Below are 16,144 nucleotides of genomic sequence, written 5' to 3'. Positions count from 1 at the left end.
TCTTAAGCCCTGGAATTACGGTGAGTCAGTCCCTGGCAACATCCCCATTGGTTCCGCTGCTTCGTTATGTTCCTTCCATCTCCAGAGATCGTCTTGATCCCGCACGTTGTAGCGAATCGTAAAATCCCAAGTAGGGAGAAGTAAAAATAACCAAGATTTTAGTGCACAACATCTGGAAAACGCAAGGGCGCAGTGAAGTAAACAGCTGGATGTAGTTCTGTTAACATTCAGCTTTTGTTTCAGCTTGTAAATGTGTCTTCCGGCTCATCTGTCAGATTTGTTTCAAGCGATCGAACCAAACATGCTCTTTTCTTAAAAACCAGCGTTTCTTACATGTAAATGAACTCCAGCAAATGCTGCCCAGAAAACCCATTTGGCTGCCTCAGCTACCCAAGGGTTTTTTTGTTTTTTTAATGGGGAAAAGAATAACGTTTTAGAAAAAAATATTCATGTTTAAATGTGAAATTCCATGTGGTTGACAAACCTCTCTGGAGACAGAAGGTTCTCTCTGGGGTGGACAGTCTGACCAAGACAGAGCGGTTGACAATCCCAAGATTCAAATTCTCTTTCCAGCTCCATCCTGGGTAAATTTAGTAGCCGTGACTATGCGTAAAATAAGAGTATGTATCAATTTTAACAACTTCTGCCTAGGTTATTTTAATGCTGCACCTTTAAAAAAAAAAAACTAGAGTCAAGTAGAACTTGTGCAAAATACCACAAACAGGTGATTTAATCACTGTTCTACTGCTGCCCTTCAAATTAAAAGGTCTTTGCTGCTCCTTGTGAAGGTCAGATACATTATGCTTCATGAAGACAGACACTTTTATTTCCATTATGCTTTTCTTCCGCTAATTACTACTGTAAATCTGGTTAACCTCTGTTGAAATAACAGCTTGTTATTATTGTTCCAACATCTTTGCTTCTCCTGCCTGCTCCGTTCCAACAGATTAAGCAAGAGAAGGTTTCTCAAACACAATCTGATGGAGGAGCCAGAAACAAGAGATTTAACTGGTGTTGCTCAAGTGACACATTAGACAGAACACTTTACAGAAAGAAAACTAAAACAGGGAGGGAAATGAACCTTTTCTTACCTTATATCCTCACATGCAAATGTTTCGAGGTTTCTCCAACTTTCAGATACATGCGAATACAAAAAGAAATCTACCAGGAATCTGACAATTCTTTGTATGACTTGCAGGAGGTACCAGGAGAGTTTGAGTTCTCCTACAGCCCTGTTCTTTTTTAACTGTTCTAGCAGTGTTTGATCCTATAATCTTAATTTTATATATATATAAATATTTATATATCTATATAAATATATATTTTTTATATATATATTTTATATAATATATATATATAAATATATTTTTATATATATAAATGTAACCTCCTAAGCTTGAAATAACATAATTTTGAGAAAAAACTAAAAGGTTAGAAGACAGGAGAACAGCGTGAAGATTGCCAAGAGGGTGTTTGATTTTTGATTGCTCTTGCAAACCCTATACCTAATCTCTTATTAAAATAAAGAAAATCCCAATTCAGTATAATCATAATTACTGTGTCGTCAAGAGCATAAACTTTCATTCCAAAGACACTTTGGAATCGGTGTTCTCTATGTCAAGGAGTAACCATCTGTTAGAACGGGCCTCCACGTTCGTGGAACCGTTACCTTCAGTCTTCCAAGCGGTGTTGTCAATGTTCCTGGGAGACAAGGAGACACGTCTGTCTTGCCAACATCTGTCCTGCCAACATCTGTCCTGCGGTACGTGCGGGTACGAGCTCGTCCATCCCCTCTGCGTGTTGAGTGCGTGTATGTGCCTGATTAACATCTCGCCCAGTTCGTAGACTGAGCTTAGATATCTGCAGAAAAGATAATTCATCCTATTATTTCATCCGATTTAAAATGTACTTCTTAGATAATCTTAGGAAATGTGACCCCGTGTTATTTCCTTTCAAATGAGTGTTACTTTTTATTCACAGCTATTGTAAGATGAACAGTAAAAGGTAGCTCTGAAAAAATGCTTTACAACAATTGATGGAGATTAATTTTCCTATTTAGTTAAGCCCAGACATTTACAAGAACGATCACTTAAATAAAAATAGAATATAAAGCCTATGTTTAAAACATGGCCTTTATTAATGCTGTCTAGTGAGCTCCATATTTATCTTACATTGAAATAGTTCTGCTTTGCTTAAGAAAAGACAGAAAAAGTGCATTTACAAGAGTACTTTTTCTTTAATTTTCTGTGAAAATGGAAGGAATTGGAATCACAAGTTGACAAATGTAAAATGAAACTCCAAGAAACATCGATTTCAGTAACGCTAATGCCATCACTAGTGTTTCGTTCTTTCTGCCGTGTGAACCAGAATATCCTGATATACAGTCTAGAGCATCTATGTTATTACTCTACAGCATATTAAACACAGAAAAAGGGGTGAAGAACCCCCCTCAATGTACAAACATGAATAAAAAAATCGATAAAAAAATCACTTTTATACATAATGTATATGCAAACTGCTTTAAATACATGGTTTTGGAAGAGTTATTTACAACGCGCCCGTGGGACAATCCACAGACCAAGCATACACAGTTGCTTTACTTTATTGTTGCATCTCAACTCCGGGAGATATAAATTCATTCGGCAGTACAGCAAACGGTAAGAACTCGCGACAAAAGTATCTTAAGGGCAACCCAAAGAAATTCTGTTCCTCAAAACAATGTAAGTACTAGGACTGCCAAAGTTTCCAAATAAAGTCATAGTTGAATCCAGATGCCCGCTGACAGATGTGGGTTGCGGAGGATACGTAGACAGACCCATGGAAACACGGGCACAGCTACTGGGTAAAACCTCCGTAAGAGCCGTAACTGAGAAGTATATTTTGTCGAAAAAGTGAACTAACCTAGCGCTTTTTTTTTTTTCCAATTTTATTAATATTTTAAAAAATACATAAAAATACAACATCCAATGTCTGAATAAATATATTTAACAAGTCGCAAGATACCTTATTTTACACAAAAATTTCAGCTTTAGAAATCTTGTTAAATAAGTTCATCGTTGTTATATATTTCATTTTTCGTCTTTTTGTAACAAAATAAAAACTCTGAAATTACATAGAAAAAAGACAAAATATTTTTGTCAAGGGATAAGATAGTCCACTGAAAACCTATTCACAATTCCACTGTAAACATTAATAAACATTAAAATATTTGCATAATCGTGTGCTCAAAAATCCTATAAAAAGTGGAAGACTTCTTACAACTGTAGTTTTCAGTCAACTACACTTCCTTTCACAATTTATTTTGTCCCATTTACACCTTTAGAACTGGGCACATTGCTGAACACGTACTTTGGCAGTTCTGTATGGCAAGTGCTTCCACAGAGAGGAACTCGTCACCGAGAGCCGACGAGCAGCTCGGTGAAAGTGCAGCAGGTACTCGATTCTTTGTGATAACGCTCGATGTCTGCTCGGCGCACTTTCCTTTCCTAAGATCTCCCTAGAACACCTGAACGCTTCATTGGACATTGCAAATTTGATAAGTGCCCTTTCTCTGCATTAATAATAATAATAAAAAATAAGAAAACAAAAACAAACACAATGACAAGCATGTCACATTGTGCCTACAAACCTTCAGTTATCAATGAGCTTAATTTCTCCGAACAGTAAATTAAACGAAGGGAGAGGGCGGGAGGGGAGAACAGGTACAGTCCAGCAGTGGAAGTGTGTACAGAATAGACTTGGCAATGTCAAACCAGTTGAGTGCTTTCTGTGGCTGAATTTCAGGATTTATGTCCATGGCAGCAAGTTGCTGGCAAGGCAGAGAAATGGGTATCACCTGCATTCGACAGCGAGCACGTTTTGCGGAGGAGAAGATGACGATGGGCTCATTCCAGTGTCCGATGAAGCAGATGACATGGATGCTCCTGTATGTGACACTGAATACATAAAACAGATCAGCACCAGATTATCAAAGGATGTGTCAGAATGAAGGTTTGTTTGTTAGTTATCAGTTTGTTTAAAAGACCTCAGAGACACGGCACGGTGACGGAAAAATCGATACATGCTTTTTGTCAATCACTATCACTGCTATATCCATGTATTTATATACTATCTGAAATAATTCAGATAAACTGGATGAGTGATCTTACCCTGTCTGCAACACAGACCCATTGAAAAGACAATTCAGATGAGTCCTTATGCTGATTGAAAACTCAGACCCAGCTTGCAATACAAAGTCCAAACTTCTAATACACAGTAATAAAACGGCCAGTGACTGTTTTTCACAGAATCACAGAATGTCAGGGATTGGAAGGGACCTCAAAAGCTCATCCAGTGCAATCCCCCCATGGAGCAGGAACACCCAGATGAGGTTACACAGGAAGGTGTCCAGGCGGGTTGGAATGTCTGCAGAGAAGGAGACTCCACAACCCCCCTGGGCAGCCTTGGTCCAGGCTCTGGCACCCTTACTGAGAAGTTTTTTCTCAGATTTAAGTGGAACCTCGTATGTTCTAGTTTGAACCCATTGCCCCTTGTCCTATCATTAGTTGTCACCAAGAAGAGCCTGGCTCCATCCTCCTGACACTCACCATTTATATATATATATATCTACATTAATGAGGTCACCCCTCAGTCTCCTCCAGCTCCCTCAGCCTTTCCTCACACGGGAGATGCTCCACTCCCTTCAGCATCTTGGTGGCTGCGCTGGACTCTCTGCAGCAGTTCCCTGTCCTGCTGGAACTGAGGGGCCACAACTGGACACAATATTCCAGGTGTGGTCTCCCCAGGGCAGAGTAGAGGGGCAGGAGAACCTCTCTGACCTACTGACCACCCCCTTCTAACCCACCCCAGGTACCATTTGCCTTCCTGGCCACAAGGGCCCAGTTCTGGCTCATGGTCATCCTGCTGTCACCCAGGACCCCCAGGTCCCTTTCCCCTACGCTGCTCTCTAATAGGTCATTCCCCAACTTATACTGGAACCTGGGGTTGTTTCTGCCCAGATGCAAGACTCTACACTTGCCCTTGTTATATTTCATTAAATTATTCCTTGCACAACTCTCCAGCCTACCCAGGTCTCTGGATGGCAGCACAGCCTTGTTAGGTTCAAGTTCTGAAAAGCCACAAACATTCCTTCTAAATATCTATACACAGAATCATAGAATCGTTTCGGTTGGAAGGGACCCTCAGGACCATTGAGTCCAACCACAACCTAACCTAACTCTAGCCTTAAACCATATCCCATAAATGGGATAAACAGGTGCTAACACTTTTTTTTCAAAAATACTGTCAATTAAACTCGAGTTGCTTTGAGTTGCATATTTTCAAGGAAATTAACTTATCATGGGAAGCATAAAGAAAATCTGAAAGTTACCTTCTCTGTCTTTCTTTTTTAATCGTTTTCTTCTCCTGTCTATGGTTGCTACTTCTGACTTCAAGGACATGTAGTATTTTCTTATTTCCTGTAGTTTTTCTTGCAAGAAGGAAATCCTTTCAGTGCTGCTCATATTGTCTAGTTCATCTTAAAAGTGGGAAGAAAAAAATAGCTTAATCAAGGTAATTTTAAACAAATTAATGCAATTCTTAAGACTATACAAGATGCAGCATGAAAGATAACACACGTCTATAACTACGCCATAAAAGGCCGGTACTTAATTTAGAATCCCCAGATTTGCACATTTTTCTTTCAGGACAAATTTTCTTGTAAATTCCCTCTATTCAAGTCACTTAAAGAATTCTTACTGAGCTGAAAACTCCATTTGTATACTCGAGGGGACGCATTCTGGTGGTGGTGTTTCTCTCTGTGTTTGTCCTTCTCGCCGTCTTTGATGTGAGGTGAAATCACTCTCGCAGGAGATCGAGAAATCTTCTGGGGTTTGGATGCGTTGATGTGTTTGACAGGAGTACATTTACTGGAACCGTCCAGGCCTGGAAGGTCCTCACTGTCACTACTTTGTCCTGCAGCAAGAGAAATGATTAAAAAATGAGAATGCTTTAAAAAAAATGACCAACCTTGACATGGTAAAAATTGTTATAATCAGAAAAAATGATTGAGAAACAACTGTTCCTTCTTTCTCAGAATGCAAAGAAAAATCAGATTCAATGTATAAACCTTATCAGACACAACAGGGGTTGAACCCTTGATTGTACTGATCATTCATGCAGGAGAAGCCAAGGCCTGACTAGGCCTTTAGTTAAAAAGCAATAGCCATTTTTTTTTATAGAAGCAGTAAAGAAGCTTATTAAAATCTTAGAGCACTGATTAACTATCTCGCATCACATATTTTTGCATTCTAATATAAAGCAGACACGAGAATCCCTTTTTGAAAGATTGAAACTGTATTAATATAAGTAGGTAGCACTTGATTGCGTGTATTTACCAAACTACTTTACACATATAACTAAAGGAACAGTCCTGACATGTGACTAAAAGCATAAAAGCTTTAACATGTGAAGTTTAAGCCGATACATACAAATATTTTACATTCCCATATGTCTGAATATTGCATGTCAGATCATTCATGTTTTAGTTTGGTATTTAAAATCATAACAATGCTGCCACGGGGTCTAAATATATTGACTCATTCAATACAATGATCACCAAAAATGAGCTACAGAAACACAAATATGCAGATTTTGATAGCAAGTTTAAAAAGTCATATACTTGAGATAAAAACACGATTCCTTTGGCTGAAAAGTCATTATTTAGCATCAAGCATTTTTTTTCTGTATGTCATAAATGTACTTTTTCCCATGAGAAACACCTATTGTAAGACTTTAAAGGAGATGTTTCTGTTCAGAACAAGCTCCCCTCTCCCAAATTCATAACCAACCCAATATATAAAAATCAGCATCATGGCAGATAACTGCTAATATACACAATTATTGAAAGGTTTCCTTAACTAAGTAATTTAAAATAGCCAAGAGATTTCCCAGTAATCCTGCTACGACACCGCTGGTAAGTGCCCTCTGGTCAACAGCCAATCATTGTGATGAATAATAATGAAAAATCATGAAGAGGAAATCGCATCCAAGAGAAATAAAGGGTGTGAGAACAGCAGGCCCTTATACATGTTTATAGGACAGAACCTTCCCCCTCTCCCCTCTCTGGGAATGTACCTGTTCCATTCTTCTCATTTTTGGCTGCAGCACTTGTTCGCTTTGGAGTACGCTTCTGTTTTTTTGCCAGTGTTCCACTATTGCTATCACTGGGTCTTTTTTGACCTAAATGACGAAGAAAAAAAGAAAGACACCTCAAATATTTCTGCTACTGACAAGACTTTTTTCTTAATAAGTGACAGGTGTCCAGAAGAGGCTACAAAGATGGTGAGGGGTTTGGAGGGGAAGCCGTATAAGGAGCAGCTGAAGTCACTGGGTTTGTTCAGCCTGGAAAAGAGAAGACTAAGAGGAGACCTCATGACAGTTACAGCTTCCTCACAAGGGGATGAGGGGGTCAGGCGCCGATCTCTTCTCTTTAGTGACCAGTGACAGAACCCGAGGGAATGGCAGGAAGATGTGCCGGGGGAGGTTTAGGTTGGACATTAGGAAAAGGTTCTTCACGCAGAGGGTGCTGGACACTGGAACAGGCTCCCCAGGGAGGTGTCACGGCCCCAAGCCTGACAGTGTTCAAGAAGAGACTGGACAACACCCTCAGACACACGGTGTGAACTGTGGGGTTGTCCTGTGCAGGGACAGGAGTTGGACTCGATGATCCTTGTGGGTCCCTTCCAGCTCAAGACATTCTATGGTTCTATGACAAAGGAATTTAAAATCAGAAGACAAAAGAAACCAGCGATTTTTAGCAGAGTAACACCAGACTTTAGGTGGCTTCAGAAATTGTGACAGCAGAGCATAATTCTTCCCCAAAACGCTCACCTTTCTCCCCGATCTCTCTCTCTTGCACGGCTATGCTACAACTGCTCGACGTCGTACTGGCCTCAAATCCATTGGCAGACTCGCTTTCACAGAGACCTTCCTGAGACTCTTCGGCCACGCTGTCCACTTCAATAGTCAGGTCGCTCTCACTCTTGATACTGCGCGACTCATCCTGGCTGAGAGTAAGAGGTGAGGCCACGGAAAAGCTTGACGGGACGGCGGGGGGTAAGGCGGACGGATTTGAATTTGAAGCATTAAGGTCAGGCTTTTCTGATATTGTGTCTTCATTACTGCTCTTCTCCTTTTCATCCAAGTCATCCAGGTCTACTTCGTGGCAGAGCAAAGTTTCAGGGCCGATCTGCGGCATCGCGTCATCTTCATCTTTTAAGGGAACGTTCTCACGTTCTTCAGACGGACGTTCGAAGGTCTCGTTCCTCAGCTCTTGACCGTGCTGAACCGATTCTGCCACCAAGGACGGCATTTCCTCGTGTTCAGTTCTGATGGGCTGCTCGGCGTTCAGCCCTCGACATTCCTCTGCTCCGGTACATTCACTGGTCCTCTCCTCAGCTACAATATTTGGCACTTCCATCTCACTCTCTCGGCGATTTCTCTTCTCAGGCGACGCCTGTTCCAAAGTTTTCCTTTTCAAAAGCTTCTTATCTTTTGTAGAAGGTTCTGTTTCGCTTTCAGTAGTGCTGGAAATTTCTTTACTGTCCAAGGAAGACATGTCTAATCTTTCAGGTTCTGTAAGAGATTCATTGGCCACTTCTTCTTGGCTTCCTGGTGAGATCTTTGCATTCTCTAAAGAGGGATCTTTTGTCTTGCTCCTCCTCCCTTTTCCTTTAGGTGATTTTTCAGCTTCTCTTCTGATTTCTTCTATTTTGTCCGTTTTATTTCCAAAAAGCTGAACAATTTGTTCATTGTCTTCAACTTCCAGTTTCAGTGTTTCTAATGGCTGTACTTGCGTCCTGTCGTTTTCTTTCAACGCATGAGGAATCTTTGGGTTTTCTTCATCTAGCTTCTCGTCATGTAATTTTTCACTTTTTTCCAGTTCTGAACTTTCTGGAGAAAATTCTTCATTCAAATTCTTTTCAGATGACTCATCTGCTTCACTGTCAGATGAGCCAGAGTCTGCAAAAAATTGTCAAGAAAAGAAGGAAATAGCACCATAAATCATCCATTACAACACAATTTCTTTCTTCAAGCACACAGCAACTTCTTTTTCAGTCATCTACGGTATTAACATCAGTTTACAATAAACAATGTCATATTTAAATGCTGTGTTATTCACCATGCTTATACTGTTCTTCTATTTACTCAAATTTTCTATGAAACGACAATAGTTGCAGCACTATCAGAGTTCAAGGAGCACCTGGACAATGCTCGGTCAGACGATTTAGTCCATGTGTTAGTCCTGTGAGGAGCAGGGAGTTGGACGTGGTGATCCTTATGGGTCCCTTTCACCTTGAGATATTCTATGCATCTATCATTCTACTACTAGTACTTGCCAAATGAGCTGATATAAAGGAATTACATAGTTTTACAGATTCCCCTGATCTGGTATCTACCTGTGGATATTGCCTCCCCCACCCGATATTACAAAAATACAAACCCAAGATTCTTCCCTTCCATGCACTCCCAAACAGGAAAGAAAAAAAGATAAACAAACAAAACCACCAAAAAAAACCCAAACCACAAAGCCAAAACCCTTCCACACCACAATATGGACATTTCATTGCTAAACTATTGTACCAATCACGCACCATATACAGAGCAACCATTATTACGTTACCAGAAGATTATTCAGGGACCTGTACTATAAGGAGACAATGATTTCACTTCAGTTGTCCACAGAGGCTTGGAAATACCAAAAATATTGCTGCCATTCGTCTATAATTAACAACTCCGCTGGATGATGTAGTTCTGAGGTTGAGGACTTAATTACCCCAACAAAGACTATCATTATACCACTAGATTTGGTCTGTTCAAGATTAGGACTGAAAAGCTCTGACTAAAGGATCTGGAATGAACTGCGCAATCATTTCCACGCCATAGCTGTTCTGTGAGCAAACTGTGCTGCTCGGCAGTGTCACCTCAATTCCTTCCTCAATAAAATCCACAGGGAGAAAAAAAAAAAAAGGAAAACAAATAAACAAACAGAAAAATCAAACCTCTTTTGAAAAGGTACTGAAAAAACCTCCAAAGCATACACAGGACTCACCGTTTGATCCTCTATCAGAATCAAACATTCCTGAGCTACGTCTCGTCTGCCTGCGAGGTGTTGCTAAAACCAAAATCGAAAGCATTAATTTGTTTGTAGAGTAAAAATCTGTGCCAAAAATGTATTTTCTTATATCGCTTGCACACTGACGGGTTACGAAGGGCTTTAAAGCTGCTGCCAGCACTGCGGTCGCTGCAACTGTCATACGAACGCGCTGCGTCCCGTCAGCGTTTACATGCACGGCCACGCCAGAACGCGAGTGCACCACACGTACCTTCTGTTCCGTTTGGTAACGGTGAGGAATCTGACAGGTTGATCCGCGCACTCCTGGCTCCTGATTTACCTTCGCTATTCGGCGTTTTGGATAAACCGCAAGAGGTGTTTGATGGAAGAGTGGATTTCAGAGGCGGTCGCCCACGCTTGGATTTTTGTTTCTCCTCATCCTTCTTCTCATCCTTTTCACTGTCGTCTTTATTCTGAGGGGAAGACAATGAATTTTTATTTAGAAGTCTCACTGCTGATCATCAAACCTTCTTCTCATTTTGTTCTACGCTTCTATTAAAAAACTAGACTGTGGACTGAATAACTTTTTATGATATTAAGTATTATAGTACAAGGAACTTATTGAAATAATAGTTACTTTTGTTTTTTTCTTCTGTTTTCTCTTTGGTCCTCCTTTGTCCACAGGCCAGATAATCCGATCAGCTTTCACCCATTCATCATATCTGAAAGCGAGTTAACAACATAGTGGAATCACTACATATAAAAAAGTAGTTTGCAATATGAGGATTAAAAGACTGAGTTACAGAAAATATTTATTAAACAGAGGTAGGAAAGCAGAGCATATATTTATAAACACATGCAGTATCTGGCATTAGGAAGATTAATTACACTTCTAGTGTAATGAGATGGGGGAATGGAGGTGCAAAGTTCCCCATCTCTTGCTGGCATAGCACTGAACTCGGGGGCTCAATCAGCTGGAACGTTTGTCGATTCTTTCTCATCGTGCACAAAATGTACTTTTTTTTTTAAAGGTTAAGTTTTTAAGTTATAGCAACAAACAGGATGAGACTCTGAATAGCACAAATACACTACCAGCGCTCTTCAAAATCTCCTGTGTTATTCATAAGGGAAAAGGATCCACGGAAGTATTTGGGGGATACCCCCTCCCACATAAACTTCTATCTTGCCACATAAAGAAATTTGCTTAGTTTACTTTGGAACGTATGGATTTGGAACATCTCACGCTATATACCAGAAGTGTTCTATTTTCAAAAATGATCAATTTTATGATATTTTGGTCTACATAAATGCTCTTCCAAACAACAACCATAAGAAGACATTTATAGAGCGGCACTGAACATTAAGCATGGCTGTCAAGAGAAGCATTTGATGATTTTTTTATCCTGTAGTTGTTTGCTGCCCAGCCCTCTTTATAATCCACATTCAATACAAGAATAAACTTTGTTCCCAAAATCTCAGTGCTTGACACACTTAACTGTATATGTTCTCCCCATCCTCATTGGCTTCCTTAAATAAAAATGTGATAGTGCTACCACCAGCTGACACAATAAACTCTGGGGATACTCGTGTGAGGAGCGGGGATTACTCACTTTAAGCCAGATGGAAACTCAGAAACATATGAGTATATTCTGAGATTTCAATGCAACAGTGTCATACCATGAGCAAAATTACTAACACTGAGAAGTCTAATACAGTCAGACCCCATTACCACATCAATAATTCAGCGTGGGGTCAAATCATTGATCAACTTTTTTCTTCAAAGCAAAACTTCTTTTGCCAAAAAATCCTTTTAGAAAACACAGAAACGAAAGGCAATTTGTTATCCTCACCTTACATTCCAACCGTAGTAATGAACTAAATATAAAACTTCTCCATCATCAATTTCTGTGCTTTTAATACTGGCTTCATAAATTTTTTGAGTCTTTCCACGTCCATATTTTACTTTCACTTTGGTTCCGGTCAGGCAGGGTTCTGCGTCCTCCTCATCCTCTTCACCTTCTGATTCGCCTTTGTTCTCCATTTCCTCCCTGCAGTAAAGTGTATTTAAAATGCCCACTAATTAGTGATAATCAATGTTTTAACATTAAACTAGTGTAGCCATGCTACTAGAAAAGAAAAGGACTGCAAGAAAAGAATTGTTTCATTTTCTGCATCCTGTGCTGACTCTGAAGCTTGGACACAGCTTTTAAAATCAAGAACAGGACTTAGAGACAACAGGAGTAAGTGCCAAAAATATCCAGAAAAAAACAGATGGTATTTTAAACACAATTTATTGGGTGTACATCCACCTCAAAGCTCACAGGTTTATTTTGGTTTTGCTTTTAATGAGTATTTTGATAGTAGAAAAAGAGGAATAAGTTAACTTGGTGTTTGGTTCCTAAACGAGACAGGAAGAACTAACTTCAGTTTATAGAAGAGACTTAATTTAAACACAGCATTACAGAAAAGATTCTTTCTCCTACAGTTCACTTATTAGGCTGCAGTTTACTAACAGCACAGTGATCACAGTGATCCTCTCATGGATGCAAACACCATTCAATTGAAAAAAAACCCCATATTGATTACAACAGTGTTTAACCAAGATTCGAAGCGTCTACACAGCTCTCATTAGTTATATCTACCTCTTATTATAGCTACACCCAATATTTAATCATTCTACTTAAAGATATTTTCAACCATTACAATCTAACCTATTTTTACCTATGCTTCTCTCCCTATTTTATAGTGAATTTAGCCTAACGTAAAAGTTAAACTACAAAAAAGTCTCCAAGAAAGAAAATGCTGAAAATGACTCTGGGTTTACTTTTAATGAAATATATTTGGTAGCCTTCAGTGAAAGAAGGTACCCACACTGCACGTTCATTTGAGGCATTTGTGCATCCTATGGTGTTCTCCAAGATTATTTTTCTGGACTGCGCAGTCACACTTTCTTTAAAAAAACTGTGTATGTTTCTCACTCTTCAAAGGTCTTTAGAAGAAAATACACCATACCCCCATCAGGCTTTATTCAGTATCAACTTTTGTCCACATGTCTTCACCACATGGACAGGAAAAACAAGGTAGGAAAGGCAGCTTAAACATGTGAGATACCACCTGTGACCACAGCCCAAGTTAACTAAGAGGTTGAGTAGTGATAAACTGGTCGCCTGGTCACGACTCCTTTGCAACCAGGACTATAAATCTAATTTAACTTGCCAGTCTTGGTCTCTGGATGCTATTTTCCTTGGCCCTTCCAAGTCTCTCCATCCCCTTCTCTTCAACCTACCTCCAGGTTTCATTCCAACTCCCTCTTTCCTTCTTTGCTTTGTTAGCTGATCCCCTTCCTGCCTACGATACATCAAGTAACAATAAAAACACACAACCTGTAGGTTCAACAGCCATCACTAAACACTTAGACAAAAGCATGAGAGCAGAGGGGCTCTCTTTTCCATTCATATTTCACCTGCTGCCCAGAGAAGTCTGCCCAAACAGTCGCTCACCATCCAACAGCACCTGCTGTACTTACAGCCCAGTCTGTGCATCCTAATGTGATAAAACATCAACACAAACTTGGCAAGATCTTCAAGAAAATGAAGCTGAAAAATACTGCCTGGCACCTACTAGAAAGAGACGCTTCTGTAAAGTACAGCAGACTCTACAGGCTTGAAATAAAAGTTCCCTTCTCCTGTCTGGCTGAATTAGGTCCCTGTTTTCCACGTTTTAGTTGGTAAAATCTCCAACTCTGTGCATACTCCTGCGTGGAGCGCGGCACAATCACAACACAGACACAGCAGTAAGACGGTGACACAAGTGAATGTTTACCTCTCCCTCTGCCTCTCTTCTTCCTCGTCTGACTCTTTATCAGAATCCTCCTGTTTTTTGAGTTTTTTCTCTTTTTGCTTTGGTGTACTTTTTCTCCCCAGTGGAGTTTCATTTTCTTTCTTTTCTGTGTTCTCAGGTGTTTCCTCTATTTCTTTGTTTTCTTTGTTACTGTCTTTTAACTTGTCCTGTGTTTTATCCTCGTCACCATCTTTTTTAGCAGGGGTTGTGTCTCGGGCAAGTCGTCTTCGTCCCTAGAACAGATATATGATCAGTTTAGTGACTCCTGTCAATTGTCTTCCGTGTAGCTTCTGCAAATCGCAGCTAAAAGTGAAACATACCGTTCTTATATGAAAGGTTCACAGTATCACAGTATCACAGTATGTTTGGGATTGGAAGGGACCTCAAAAGATCATCTAGTCCAATCCCCCTGCTGGAGCAGGAACACCTAGGTGAGGTCGCACAGGAACATGTCCAGGCGGGTTTTGAATGTCTCCAGAGAAGGAGACTCCACAACCTCCCTGGGCAGCCTGTTCCAGTGCTCTGTCACCCTCACTGAGAAGAAGTTTCTTCTCAAATTTAAGTGGAACCTCTTGTGTTCCAGCTTGATCCCATACGTTGGAGATAACACCACAAAAAATACTCTAAAATCTTAAGATACAGGCTTAAAGTTTTTTTTATGAAAGCAGGGAGCAAAACAAAGCCATTCTGCTCGGTTTGGAATAAAGATGACGAGTTTTGGATTAACATTTGGAGGAATTTCAGGACATTAGTTTCACAGAATCACAGAATGTCAGGGACTGGAAGGGACCTGGAAAGCTCATCCAGTGCAATCCCCCCATGGAGCAGGAACACCCAGATGAGGTTACACTGGAAGGTGTCCAGGCAGGTCTTGAATGGCTCCAGAGCAGGAGACTCCACAACCTCCCTGGGCAGCCTGGGCCAGGCTCTGTCACTCTCACTGAGAAGAAGTTTCTTCTCAAATTTAAGTGGAACCCCCTGCGTTCCAGTTTGTACCCACTGCCACTTGACCTATCATTGGTTGTCACCGAGAAGAGCCTGGCTCCATCCTCCTGACACTCACCCTTTATATATTTATAAACATTAATGAGGTCACCCCTCAGTCTCCTCTTGTCCAGCTCCAGAGCCCCAGCTCCCTCAGCCTTTCCTCACACGGGAGATGCTCCACTCCCTTCAGCATCTTTGTTGCCCTGCACTGGACTCTCTCCAGCAGTTCCCTGTCCTGCTGGAACTGAGGGGCCACAGCTGGACACAATATTGCAGGTGTGGTCTCCCCAGGGCAGAGTAGAGGGGCAGGAGAACCTCTCTGACCTACTGACCACCCCCTTCTAACCCACCCCAGGCACCATTGGCCTTCCTGGCCACAAGTGCCCAGTGCTGGCTCACAGTCATCCTGCTGCCCCTCAGGACCCCCAGGTCCCTTTCCCCTACACTGCTCTCTAATAGGTATTCCCCAACGTATACTGGAACCTGTAGGGTCTGTTGCCGTGATAGAAAGGGCCAAAATTCCTTACTCAACCACAGCAATAGCTTTAACTAAAGGGTTTCTTTAGGTCTATGGAGCGAAGGAATCTTCCCTGCAGCATCTCCAATCCACAGCCACCTCTTGATTCCACGGAACAGAAATTTGTCAGCTTTGGAAAAGCTGGAAGTAGCACATTTTTTAAAGGCACTTTGAGTAGCTGGATAATTTCCATCTGGGACTATGTACAACTGGTAACTCGGCCATAGAGTAAAGGGTTATCATTTTACTTCTAAAAGGCTCTTGGACAAGGTCATTGCTTTGCCATCAGAACATTTTAAATATATTATGAATGCAAGATTAATTACTTTGAGGCCATCCAAAGATGAGAGTATTTAAAGGACTATCATAATTAAAATTCACAGTAGTATAATGGTAAATACTTTGGAACAACAATAATTCATAAATAGCTGGTAACGGGATTAATAAAGTAATATAATATATAACCAAATAATATTTAATTGTAAACAATTTAAAATAGACAGCAAATGATAAAGACAAAAAATTCTCTTGTTTCTTTGTCCTGTCACCAGTTTCCTCCAAAACAACCCCACATGAACAAGCTAACAACAAAACCCAGTGTCACGCCAGAAAGTTCATACAGCTTGGGCAAAACCCTTGCGGTTAGATAGAAATAGAACAACTAATACAAAGCTAAACTGATGTTTACACTCCACCTTTTCACCTAT

General features: G+C 40.5%; 1 protein-coding gene across 4 annotated transcripts in view; it reads right to left on the bottom strand.

The window, feature by feature from the left end:
* Positions 1-2,114: 2,114 nt before the first annotated feature.
* ARID4A (AT-rich interaction domain 4A) overlaps positions 2,115-16,144 on the bottom strand; it is a 52,067-nt gene continuing 38,037 nt past the window's right edge. Inside the window, exons 16-25 of one of the 4 annotated variants that reach the window (XM_082058153.1) lie at positions 13,916-14,166; positions 11,944-12,141; positions 10,731-10,815; positions 10,434-10,566; positions 10,091-10,153; positions 7,870-9,000; positions 7,114-7,218; positions 5,737-5,952; positions 5,369-5,515; positions 2,115-3,935 (exon numbers count right to left, since the gene is read on the bottom strand). In XM_082058153.1, the coding sequence (XP_081914279.1) occupies positions 3,832-3,935; positions 5,369-5,515; positions 5,737-5,952; positions 7,114-7,218; positions 7,870-9,000; positions 10,091-10,153; positions 10,434-10,566; positions 10,731-10,815; positions 11,944-12,141; positions 13,916-14,166 (2,433 nt within the window). In that variant the 3' untranslated portion in view covers positions 2,115-3,831. Of the gene's footprint in view, positions 3,936-5,368; positions 5,516-5,736; positions 5,953-7,113; positions 7,219-7,869; positions 9,001-10,090; positions 10,154-10,364; positions 10,567-10,730; positions 10,816-11,943; positions 12,142-13,915; positions 14,167-16,144 lie in introns of all 4 variants that reach the window. The other 3 variants (XM_082058151.1, XM_082058152.1, XM_082058154.1) reach the window with 3 other exon arrangements.

This window comes from Streptopelia decaocto (genome assembly GCF_964273445.1).
Source record: "Streptopelia decaocto genome assembly, chromosome: 7".
NCBI classification, from domain to species: Eukaryota; Metazoa; Chordata; class Aves; order Columbiformes; family Columbidae; genus Streptopelia; species Streptopelia decaocto.
This window is presented reverse-complemented; position numbering and strand designations above follow the sequence as displayed.